Source organism: Mobula hypostoma, chromosome 18 (genome assembly GCF_963921235.1).
Source record: "Mobula hypostoma chromosome 18, sMobHyp1.1, whole genome shotgun sequence".
NCBI classification, from domain to species: Eukaryota; Metazoa; Chordata; class Chondrichthyes; order Myliobatiformes; family Myliobatidae; genus Mobula; species Mobula hypostoma.
This window is the reverse complement of record NC_086114.1, coordinates 69,991,415-70,004,132: the sequence shown is the minus strand read 5'-3', so window position 1 is coordinate 70,004,132 and position 12,718 is coordinate 69,991,415. Positions and strand designations below refer to the sequence as shown.

Below are 12,718 nucleotides of genomic sequence, written 5' to 3'. Positions count from 1 at the left end.
TCTATACAGTCCAAACGTGGTCTTATCAGGTCCCAATCTATACAGTCCAAACGTGGTCTTATCAGGTCCCTACGTACATAGTCCAAACGTGGTTTCATCAGGTCCCTATGTACATAGTCCAAACGTGGTCTCATCATGTCTCTATGTACGTGGTCTTTATGTACGTGGTCTCATCAGGTCCCTTTCTATATAGTCCAAACGTGGTCTCATCTGGTCTCTATGTATAGTCCAAACATGGGTCTCATCAGGTCCCTATTTATATAGTCCAAACGTGGCCTCATCAGGTCCCTATCTATATAGTCCAAACGTGGCCTCATCAGGTCTCTATCTAAATAGTCCAAACGTGGTCTCATCAGGTCCCTATCTATATAGTCCAAACGTGGCGTCATCTGGTCCCTATCTATATAGGCCTAATGTGGTCTCATCATGTACCTATCTATATAGTCCAAACGTGGTCTTATCAGGTCCCTATGTATATAGTCTAAATGTGGTCTCATCAGGTCCCTATCTATATAGTCCATACGTGGCCTCATCAGGTCCCTATCTATATAGTCCAAACATAGTCTCATCAGGTCCCTATTTATATAGTCCAAATGTGGTCCCAACTGGTCTCTATGTACATAGTCCAAATATTGTCTCATCAGGTCACTATCTATATAGTCCAAACGTGGTCTCATCAGGTCCCAATCTATATAGTTCAAACGTGGTCTCATCAGGTCCCTATGTATATAGTCCAAACGTGGTCTCATCAGGTCCCTATCTATATAGTCCTAATGTGGTCTCATCAGATCCCTATCTATATAGTCCAAACGTGGTGTCATCTGGTCCCTATCTATATAGTCCAAATGTGGTCTCATCTGGTCTCTATGTACATAGTCCAAACGTGGTCTCATCAGGTCCCAATCTATACAGTCCAAACGTGGTCTTATCAGGTCCCAATCTATACAGTCCAAACGTGGTCTTATCAGGTCCCTACGTACATAGTCCAAACGTGGTTTCATCAGGTCCCTATGTATATAGTCCAAACGTGGTCTCATCAGGTCTCTATGTACATGGTCTTTATGTACGTGGTCTCATCAGGTCCCTATCCATATAGTCCAAACGTGGTCTCAACTGGTCTCTATGTATAGTCCAAACATGGGTCTCATCAGGTCACTATTTATATAGTACAAACGTGGCCTCATCAGGTCCCTATCTATATAGTCCAAACGTGGCCTCATCAGCTCTATCTAAATAGTCCAAACGTGGTCTCATCAGGTCCCTATCTATATAGTCCAAACGTGGCGTCATCTGGTCCCTATCTATATAGTCCAAATGTGGTCTCATCTGGTCTCTATGTACATAGTCCAAACGTGGTCTCATCAGGTCCCAATCTATACAGTCCAAACGTGGTCTTATCAGGTCCCAATCTATACAGTCCAAACGTGGTCTTATCAGGTCCCTACGTACATAGTCCAAACGTGGTTTCATAAGGTCCCTATGTATATATTCCAAACGTGGTCTCATCAGGTCACTATGTACATGGTCTTTATGTACGTGGTCTCATCAGGTCCCTATCCATATAGTCCAAACGTGGTCTCATCTGGTCTCTATGTATAGTCCAAACATGGTCTCATCAGGTCCCTATTTATATAGTCCAAATGTGGCCTCATCAGGTCCCTATCTATATAGTCCAAAAGTGGCCTCATCAGGTCTCTATCTAAATAGTGCAAACGTGGTCTCATCAGGTCCCTATCTATATAGTCCAAATGTGGTCCCAACTGGTCTCCATGTACATAGTCCAAATATGGTCTCATCAGGTCCCTATCTATATAGTCCAAACGTGGTTCCATCAGGTCCCAATCTATATAGTTCAAACGTGGTCTCATCAGGTCCCTATGTATATAGTCCATACGTGGTCTCATCAGGTCCCTATCTATATAGTCCAAACGTGGCGTCATCTGGTCCCTATCTATATAGTCCAAATGTGGTCTCATCTGGTCTCTATGTACATAGTCCAAACGTGGTCTCATCAGGTCTCTATGTACGTGGTCTTTATGTACGTGGTCTCATCAGGCCCCTTTCTATATAGTCCAAACGTGGTCTCATCTGGTCTCTATGTATAGTCCAAACATGGGTCTCATAAGGTCCCTATTTATATAGTCCAAACGTGGCCTCATCAGGTCCCTATCTATATAGTCCAAACGTGGACTCATCAGGTCTCTATCTAAACAGTCCAAACGTGGTCTCATCAGGTCCCTATCTATATAGTCCAAACGTGGCGTCATCTGGTCCCTATCTATATAGTCCAAATGTGGTCTCATCTGGTCTCTATGTACATAGTCCAAACGTGGTCTCATCAGGTCTCTATGTACGTGGTCTTTATGTACGTGGTCTCATCAGGCCCCTTTCTATATAGTCCAAACGTGGTCTCATCTGGTCTCTATGTATAGTCCAAACATGGGTCTCATCAGGTCCCTATTTATATAGTCCAAACGTGGCCTCATCAGGTCCCTATCTATATAGTCCAAACGTGGACTCATCAGGTCTCTATCTAAACAGTCCAAACGTGGTCTCATCAGGTCCCTATCTATATAGACCAAACGTGGCGTCATCTGGTCCCTATCTATATAGTCCAAATGTGGTCTCATCTGGTCTCTATGTACATAGTCCAAACATGGTCTCATAAGGTCCCAATCTATACAGTCCAAACGTGGTCTTATCAGGTCCCAATCTATACAGTCCAAACGTGGTTTTATCAGGTCCCTACGTACATAGTCCAAACGTGGCCTCATCAAGTCCCTATGTATATAGTCCAAATGTGGTCTCTACATATATCGTCCAAACGTGGTCTCATCAGGTCCCTATCTATATAGGCCTAATGTGGTCTCATCATGTACCTATCTATATAGTCCAAACGTGGTCTTATCAGGTCCCTATGTATATAGTCTAAATGTGGTCTCATCAGGTCCCTATCTATATAGTCCATACGTGGCCTCATCAGGTCCCTATCTATATAGTCCAAACATAGTCTCATCAGGTCCCTATTTATATAGTCCAAACGTGGTCTCATCAGGTCTCTATCTAATTAGTCCAACGTGGTCTCATCAGGTCCCTATATATATAGTCCAAATGTGGTCCCAACTGGTCTCTATGTACATAGTCCAAATATTGTCTCATCAGGTCACTATCTATATAGTCCAAACGTGGTCTCATCAGGTCCCAATCTATATAGTTCAAACGTGGTCTCATCAGGTCCCTATGTATATAGTCCAAACGTGGTCTCATCAGGTCCCTATCTATATAGTCCTAATGTGGTCTCATCAGATCCCGATCTATATAGTCCAAACGTGGTGTCATCTGGTCCCTATCTATATAGTCCAAATGTGGTCTCATCTGGTCTCTATGTAAATAGTCCAAACGTGGTCTCATCAGGTCCCAATCTATACAGTCCAAACGTGGTTTTATCAGGTCCCAATCTATACAGTCCAAACGTGGTCTTATCAGGTCCCTACGTACAATAGTCCAAACGTGGTTTCATCAGGTCCCTATGTATATAGTCCAAACGTGGTCTCATCAGGTCTCTATGTACATGGTCTTTATGTACGTGGTCTCATCAGGTCCCTATCCATATAGTCCAAACGTGTTCGCATCTGGTCTCTATGTATAGTCCAAACATGGGTCTCATCAGGTCACTATTTATATAGTCCAAACGTGGCCTCATCAGGTCCCTATCTATATAGTCCAAACGTGGCCTCATCAGCTCTATCTAAATAGTCCAAACGTGGTCTCATCAGGTCCCTATCTATATAGTCCAAACGTGGCGTCATCTGGTCCCTATCTATATAGTCCAAATGTGGTCTCATCTGGTCTCTATGTACATAGTCCAAACGTGGTCTCATCAGGTCCCAATCTATACAGTCCAAACGTGGTCTTATCAGGTCCCTACGTACATAGTCCAAACGTGGTTTCATCAGGTCCCTAGGTATATATTCCAAACGTGGTCTCATCAGGTCACTATGTACATGGTCTTTATGTACGTGGTCTCATCAGGTCCCTATCCATATAGTCCAAACGTGGTCTCATCTGGTCTCTATGTATAGTCCAAACATGGTCTCATCAGGTCCCTATTTATATAGTCCAAACGTGGCCTCATCAGGTCCCTATCTATATAGTCCAAACGTGGCCTCATCAGGTCTCTATCTAAATAGTCCAAACGTGGTCTCATCAGGTCCCTATCTATATAGTCCAAATGTGGTCCCAACTGGTCTCCATGTACATAGTCCAAATATGGTCTCATCAGGTCCCTATCTATATAGTCCAAACGTGGTTCCATCAGGTCCCAATCTATATAGTTCAAACGTGGTCTCATCAGGTCCCTATGTATATAGTCCAAACGTGGTCTCATCAGGTCCCTATCTATATAGTCCAAACATGGTCTCATCTGGTCTCTATGTACATTGTCCAAACGTGGTTTCATCAGGTCCCTATGTTTATCGTCCAAATGTGGTCTCATCAGGTCTCTATGTACATGGTCTTTATTTACGTGGTCTCATCAGGTCCCTATCCATATAGTCCAAACGTGGTCTCATCTGGTCTCTACGTATAGTCCAAACATGGTCTCATCAGGTCCCTATCTATATAGTCCAAACGTGGCCTCATCAAGTCCCTATGTATATAGTCCAAATGTGGTCTCTACATATATCGTCCAAACGTGGTTTCATCAGGTCCCTATCTAAATAGTCCAAACGCGGCCTCATCAGGTCCCTACGTATCTAGTCCATATGTAGAAACTAGTTCATAGATGGCCTCATCAGGTCCCTACCTATATAGTGCAAATGTGGTCTCATCAGGTCCCTATGTATATAGTCCAAACGTTGTCTCATCAGGTCTCTATGTACATGGTCTTTATGTACGTGGTCTCATCAGGTCCCTATCCATATAGTCCAAACGTGGTCTCATCTGGTCTCCATGTACATAGTCCAAACGTGGTTTCATCAGGTCCCTATGTATATAGTCCAAACGTGGTCTCATCAGGTCTCTATGTACATGGTCTTTATGTACGTGGTTTCTTCAGGTCCCTATCCATATCGTCCAAACATGGTCCCATCAGGTCCCTATCTATATAGTCCAAAAGTGGTCTCATCAAGTTCCTATCTATATAATCCAAACGTGGTCTCATTTGGTCTCTATGTACATAGTCCAAACGTGGTCTCATCAGGTCCATATCTATATAGTCCAAACATAGTCTCATCAGGTCCCTATTTATATAGTCCAAACGTGGTCTCATCAGGTCTCTATCTAATTAGTCCAACGTGGTCTCATCAGGTCCCTATCTATATAGTCCAAATGTGGTCCCAACTGGTCTCTATGTACATAGTCCAAATATGGTCTCATCAGGTCCCTATCTATATAGTCCAAACATGGTCTCATCAGGTCCCAATCTATATAGTTCAAACGTGGTCTCATCAGGTCCCTATGTATATAGTCCAAACGTGGTCTCATCAGGTCCCAATCTATATAGTTCAAACGTGGTCTCATCAGGTCCCTATCTATATAGTCCAAACATGGTCTCATCAGGTCCCAATCTATATAGTCCTAATGTGGTCTCATCAGATCCCTATCTATATAGTCCAAACATGGCGTCATCTGGTCCCTATCTATATAGTCCAAATGTGGTCTCCTCTGCTCTCTATGTACATACTCCAAACGTGGTCTCATCAGGTCCCAATCTATACAGTCCAAACGTGGTCTTATCAGGTCCCAATCTATACAGTCCAAACGTGGTCTTATCAGGTCCCTACGTACATAGTCCAAACGTGGTTTCATCAGGTCCCTATGTATATAGTCCAAACGTGGTCTCATCAGGTCTCTATGTACATGGTCTTTATGTACGTGGTCTCATCAGGTCCCTATCCATATAGTCCAAACGTGGTCTCATCTGGTCTCTATGTATAGTCCAAACATGGGTCTCATCAGGTCCCTATTTATATAGTCCAAACGTGGCCTCATCAGGTCCCTATCTATATAGTCCAAACGTGGCCTCATCAGGTCTCTATCTAAATAGTCCAAACGTGGTCTCATCAGGTCCCTATCTATATAGTCCAAACGTGGCGTCATCTGGTCCCTATCTATATAGTCCAAATGTGGTCTCATCTGGTCTCTATGTACATAGTCCAAACATGGTCTCATCAGGTCCCAATCTATACAGTCCAAACGTGGTCTTATCAGGTCCCAATCTATACAGTCCAAACGTGGTCTTATCAGGTCCCTACGTACATAGTCCAAACGTGGCCTCATCAAGTCCCTATGTATATAGTCCAAATGTGGTCTCTACATATATCGTCCAAACGTGGTCTCATCAGGTCCCTATCTATATAGGCCTAATGTGGTCTCATCATGTACCTATCTATATAGTCCAAACGTGGTCTCATCAGGTCCCTATCTATATAGTCCAAACATGGTCTCATCTGGTCTCTATGTACATTGTCCAAACGTGGTTTCATCAGGTCCCTATGTATATAGTCCAAATGTGGTCTCATCAGGTCTCTATGTACATTGTCTTTATTTACGTGGTCTCATCAGGTCCCTATCCATATAGTCCAAACGTGGTCTCATCTGGTCTCTACGTATAGTCCAAACATGGTCTCATCAGGTCCCTATCTATATAGTCCAAACGTGGTTTCATCAAGTCCCTATGTATATAGTCCAAATGTGGCCTCATCAGGTCCCTACGTATCCAGTCCATATGTAGAAACTAGTTCATAGATGGCCTCATCAGGTCCCTACCTATATAGTGCAAATGTGGTCTCAGCAGGTCCCTATTTATATAGTCCAAACATGGTCTCATCAGGTCCCTATGTATATAGTCCAAACGTTGTCTCATCAGGTCTCTATGTACATGGTCTTTATGTACGTGGTCTCATCAGGTCCCTATCCATATAGTCCAAAAGTGGTCTCATCTGGTCTCTATGTACATAGTCTAAACGTGGTTTCATCAGGTCCCTATGTATATAGTCCAAACGTGGTCTCATCAGGTCTCTATGTACATGGTCTTTATGTACGTGGTCTCATCAGGTCCCTATCCATATCGTCCAAACATGGTCTCATCTGGTCTCTACGTATAGTCCAAACATGGTCTCATCAGGTCCCTATCTATATAGTCCAAACGTGGTTTCATCAAGTCCCTATGTATATAGTCCAAATGTGGCCTCATCAGGTCCCTACGTATCCAGTCCATATGTAGAAACTAGTTCATAGATGGCCTCATCAGGTCCCTACCTATATAGTGCAAATGTGGTCTCAGCAGGTCCCTATTTATATAGTCCAAACATGGTCTCATCAGGTCCCTATGTATATAGTCCAAACGTTGTCTCATCAGGTCTCTATGTACATGGTCTTTATGTACGTGGTCTCATCAGGTCCCTATCCATATAGTCCAAAAGTGGTCTCATCTGGTCTCTATGTACATAGTCTAAACGTGGTTTCATCAGGTCCCTATGTATATAGTCCAAACGTGGTCTCATCAGGTCTCTATGTACATGGTCTTTATGTACGTGGTCTCATCAGGTCCCTATCCATATCGTCCAAACATGGTCCCATCAGGTCCCTATCTATATAGTCCAAAAGTGGTCTCATCAAGTTCCTATCTATATAATCCAAACGTGGTCTCATTTGGTCTCTATGTACATGGTCCAAACGTGGTCTCATCAGGTCTCTATGTACATAGTCCAAACGTGGTATCATCAGGTCCTTATCTATATAGTCGAAACGTGGTCTCATCAGGTATCTATCTATATAGTCCAAATGTAGTCTCATCGGTTCTCTATATACATAGTCCAAACATGGTCCCATCAGGTCCCTATCTATATAGTCCAAACGTGGTCTTATCAGGTCCCTATGTATATAGTCCAAATGTGGTCTCATCAGGTCCCTATCTATATAGTCCATACGTGGCCTCATCAGGTCCCTATCTATATAGTCCAAACATAGTCTCATCAGGTCCCTATTTATATAGTCCAAACGTGGTCTCATCAGGTCTCTATCTAATTAGTCCAACGTGGTCTCATCAGGTCCCTATCTATATAGTCCAAATGTGGTCCCAACTGGTCTCTATGTACATAGTCCAAATATGGTCTCATCAGGTCCCTATCTATATAGTCCAAACGTGGTTCCATCAGGTCCCAATCTATATAGTTCAAACGTGGTCTCATCAGGTCCCTATGTATATAGTCCAAACGTGGTCTCATCAGGTCCCTATCTATATAGTCCAAACATGGTCTCATCTGGTCTCTATGTACATTGTCCAAACGTGGTTTCATCAGGTCCCTATCTATATAGTCCAAACGTGGTCTCATCAGGTCTCTATGTACATGGTCTTTATTTACGTGGTTTCATCAGGTCCCTATCTATATAGTCCAAACGTGGCCTCATCAGGTCCCTACGTATCTAGTCCATATGTAGAAACTAGTTCATACATGGCCTCATCAGGTCCCTACCTATATAGTGCAAATGTGGTCTCAGCAGGTCCCTATTTATATAGTCCAAACATGGTCTCATCAGGTCCCTACATATATTCGAAATGTGATCTCATTAGGTCCCTATCTATATAGTCCAAACATGGTCTCATCAGGTCTCTATGTATATGGTCCAAACGTGGTCTCATCATTTCCCTACATATGTAGTCCAAATGTGGTCTCATCAGGTTCCCACGTATAAGGTCCAAACGTGGCCTCATCAGCTCCCTACATGCATAGTGCAAATGTCGTCTCATCAGGTCCCTACATATATAGTCCAAACGTGGTCTCATCAGTTTCCTACATATATAGTCCATACGTGGTCTCATCAGGTCCCTATGTATATAGTCCATACATGGCCTCATCAGGTCCCTATGTACGTAGTTGGAACAAAATGTCTCCACTTTTCTACTCAAATCCCCTTCCAATTAACAGCAGTTCATGCCTTCCTGGTTGCTTAATGTATTTGCATGTTAACTTTAAATGACAGTGTACAAGGGTACCCAGGTCCTTTCTGTAATCCATTCCTTTTGGTTTCTCACCAATTGTAACCACTCTGACTTGCATTTGTTTCTGCTGAACTGGTGACTTAACAATTTTTTGCCCTGTCCTCACCAATTCACTGAACTGTTTATATTCTCACTCCTGGAATTCTTTCTGCAGCTTCCTTAGAGCCCATGCTCCCACTTAGATTTACAGATTTACAAGAATATTTAAAGCCAAAGTTGATAGGTTCTTGAAATTAGAAAAGCTAAAAGAAGATACGAGTCTGCTTTGGCAAGTAAGGTGAAAATAAATCCAAAGGGTTTCTACAGTTATGTTAATAGCAAAAGGATAGTGAGGGATATAATTGGTCCCTTAGAGAATCAGAGTGGACGGCTATGTGCAGAGCAAAAAGGGATGGGGGAGATTTTGAACAATTTCTTTTCGTCGGTATTCACTAAGGAGAAGGATATTGATTTGTAAGGGAAACAAGAAGGGTAGTTATGGAAAGTATGACAATTAAAGAAGAGGAAGTACTGGCGCTTTTGAGGAATATAAAAGTGGTTAAGTCTCCGGGTCCAGACAAGACCTTGAGGCAAGTTAGTGAGGAAATAGCAGGGGCTCTGACAGAAATATTTCAAATGTCATTAGAAACTGGGATGGGGCCGGAGAGTTGGCGTATTGCTGATGTGGTTCCATTGTCTAAAAGGGGTTCTAAGAGTAAACCTGGCAATTATCGGCCTGTGAGTTTGACGTCAATGGTGGCTAGATGGGAGACGCCAGAGAGTAGTGGTGGATAACTGTGTGTCAGATCGGAGGACGGTGTGTAGCGGTGTGCCTCAGGGATCTGTATTGGGTCCAATGTTGTTTGTCATATATATTAATGACCTGGATGATTGGGTGGTAAATTGGATTAGTAGGTATGCGGATGATACTAAGATAGGTGACATTGTGGATAATGAAGTAGGTTTTCAAAGCTTGCAGAGAGATTTAGGCCAGTTAGAAGAGTGGGCTGAAAGATGGCAGATGGAGTTTAATGCTGAAAAATGTGAGGTGCTACATTTTGGTAGGACTAATCAAAATAGGAGATACATGGTAAATGGTAGGGCATTGAAGAATGCTGTAGAACAGAGGGATCTAGGAATAATGGTGCATAGTTCCCTGAAGGTGGAATCTCATGTGGATAGGGTGGTGAAGAAAGCTTTTGGTATGCTGGCCTTTATTAATCAGAGCATTGAGTATAGGAATTGGGATGTAATGTTGAAATTGTATAAGGCATTGGTAAGGCCAAATTTGGAGTATTGTGTACAGTTCTGGTCACCGAATTATAGGAAAGATGCCAATAAAATTGAGAGAGTACAGTGGAGGTTTACTAAAAGTGTTGCCTGGGTTTCATCTCCTAAGTTACAGAGAAAGGTTGAACAAGTTAGGTCTGTATTCTTTGGAGCGTAGAAGGTTGAGGGGGGACTTGATAGAGGTGTTTAAAATTATGAAGGGGATTGATAGAGTTGACGTGGATATGCTTTTCCCATTGAGAATGGGGGAGATTCAAACAAGGGGACGTGAATTGGGAGTTAAAGGGCAAAAGTTTAGGGGTAACATGAGGGGGAACTTCTTTACTCAGATAGTGGTAGCTGTGTGGAACAAGCTTCCAGCAGAAGTGGTTGAGGCAGGGTCAATGTTGTCGCTTGTAGTTAAATTGGATAGGTATATGGATAGGAAAGGAATGGAGGGTTATGGGCTGAGTGCAGGTCGGTGGGACTAGGTGAGAGTAAGAGTTCGGCACGGACTAGAAGGGCCAAGATGGCCTGTTTCCGTGCTGTAGTTGTTATATGGTTATTAGTAGGGGTGTCAAGATGTTACAGGAAGAAGGCAGAAGAATGGGGTTGAGAGGGATAATAAATCAGCCATGGTGGAGCAGACATGATAGGCTGAATGGCCTAATTTTGGTCTTATGTCTTTCTACGGTGGCAAATTTGGATATATCACATAATTATATATATTCAGATTCAGGTTCATTTATCCACTGTCATAACTCAAGCCCCCCGGTCTTGGCACCATCATGGTGATGTCCTTTCCTGGGCCATTTCCATATTCTCTCACGTGTGGCTGAACCACTTTCATTGTTTTCCCTTAAAGCAGGGGTTGCCAACCTTTTTTATTCCATGGACCCCTACCATTAACCGAGTGGTCTGAGGAACTCCTGTCTTAAAGTGATGTATGTTACTTTTACCCAGGTATTAGTTGATTCTTTGCTATTGAAACTACTTCCCAAATCTACCACCACTAGTTCAAGCCTCATGCCTTTGTAATTTGCTTCTCTAGGATTTAAGTCCTAGTTTAAGATGAACTAAATTACATTCAAATTGTTTTAAAAATGTTATGATATTGTGATGAATGTTTCCTAAAGACCTGGTCAGTATTGCTGTTATATAACACAGGATTTTAAATGGACCATTCCCTTGTTATTCTTCAACATATTGATTTAGGAAACCCTCTGTAACATCTTCCTCCACAAAACAGCAGCTCAACAGGGAATGTAGTCTCACTACGGATATCAAGGGAAGTTCAATATATCTGATATGTAGAGGGAGGTCCCTTGTTCTATGCCGAGCATTTGGGGGTCTATGGAAACTGCCAAAGAAGATCTGAGAAGAATTTGTTTGTATAATGTTTTTGAGTTAGTTTACTGTTCCACTGTATGTTGCAGTATATCCGTGTCTCCTATGACACAAAACCAGAGCTCCTGCTCCACCTCATGACCACAGAGTGGGAGCTTGAGCTTCCTAAGCTGCTCATTTCGGTTCATGGTGGTCTTCAGAACTTCGAGCTGCAGCCTAAGATGAAGCAGGTGTTTGGAAAGGGCCTGATCAAAGCAGCGATGACCACAGGAGCTTGGATATTTACTGCTGGAGTTAATACAGGTGAGCAAGTACAATAATGACTCTGGCATCTATTTGCAATCCGTTTTCCTGGCCTGCAGACCCTTACATTTCGTTGGAGACCAAACAGTCTGAGGAATCTGGCAGCTGGTTACTTGGGAGTTGGAGGGTCAGAATGCTTAGAAAACCAGTCCTTAGGAGTGGAGTTCCTGGTGTTTTAAATGGTGAAAATGTCATCATGAATAGATTATTTCTTATCCATTTGCTTATTCCTGAATTCCTCCACTTCCCATCCTGTCCTCTCTAGCTCTCTCTATCCTTATGCCCCATCACTCTTGCTCAACCTACCTTAATCAATTCTCTCTCCCTCTTTACTTCCCCATTCTATCCTCTTTCCCTCCTATCTCTTCGTCACTCCTCTTCCCTCCATCCCAACTTTACTAATTTTCTCAAGGCCTGCAGTAACTCTTCATTGTTCATTTTCAGGTGTCATCCGTCATGTGGGCGATGCATTGAAAGATCATTCTTCCAAATCCCGGGGAAAAATCTGTGCGATTGGATTTGCTCCTTGGGGAATTGTGGAAAACAGGATGGATTTAATTGGGAAAGATGTAGGTCTGAAAATCTTTAACTAGTGATGAAAAATATTGACTAAAAATGACAAAGAGCAGAAATGTCCCCAAATTCCCATTAGAACCATTCTTCTCTCTGTTGGATGCCTTGGACACTGTCTTTTTTGATAGTTCCTTTTGTTCTGTCTTGTTTAACATGATGAGGAAGATTTTTGTTGTTTTTTTTTGTTTTTGGTTTGTTTACTGTTCAAAATTATCAAAAGTGAAGCTAAGACTAACTAACTTC

The 12,718-nt window shown here is 42.6% G+C and overlaps 1 protein-coding gene across 1 annotated transcript in view; it reads left to right on the top strand.

The window, feature by feature from the left end:
• The window catches only part of LOC134358136 (transient receptor potential cation channel subfamily M member 1-like), a 245,739-nt gene that overhangs the window by 58,102 nt on the left and 174,919 nt on the right, over window positions 1–12,718 (top strand). The window contains exons 4-5 of the mRNA XM_063070122.1: window positions 11,689–11,902; window positions 12,347–12,471. Coding sequence (XP_062926192.1) covers window positions 11,689–11,902; window positions 12,347–12,471 — 339 coding nt within the window. The remainder of the gene's footprint in view (window positions 1–11,688; window positions 11,903–12,346; window positions 12,472–12,718) is intronic.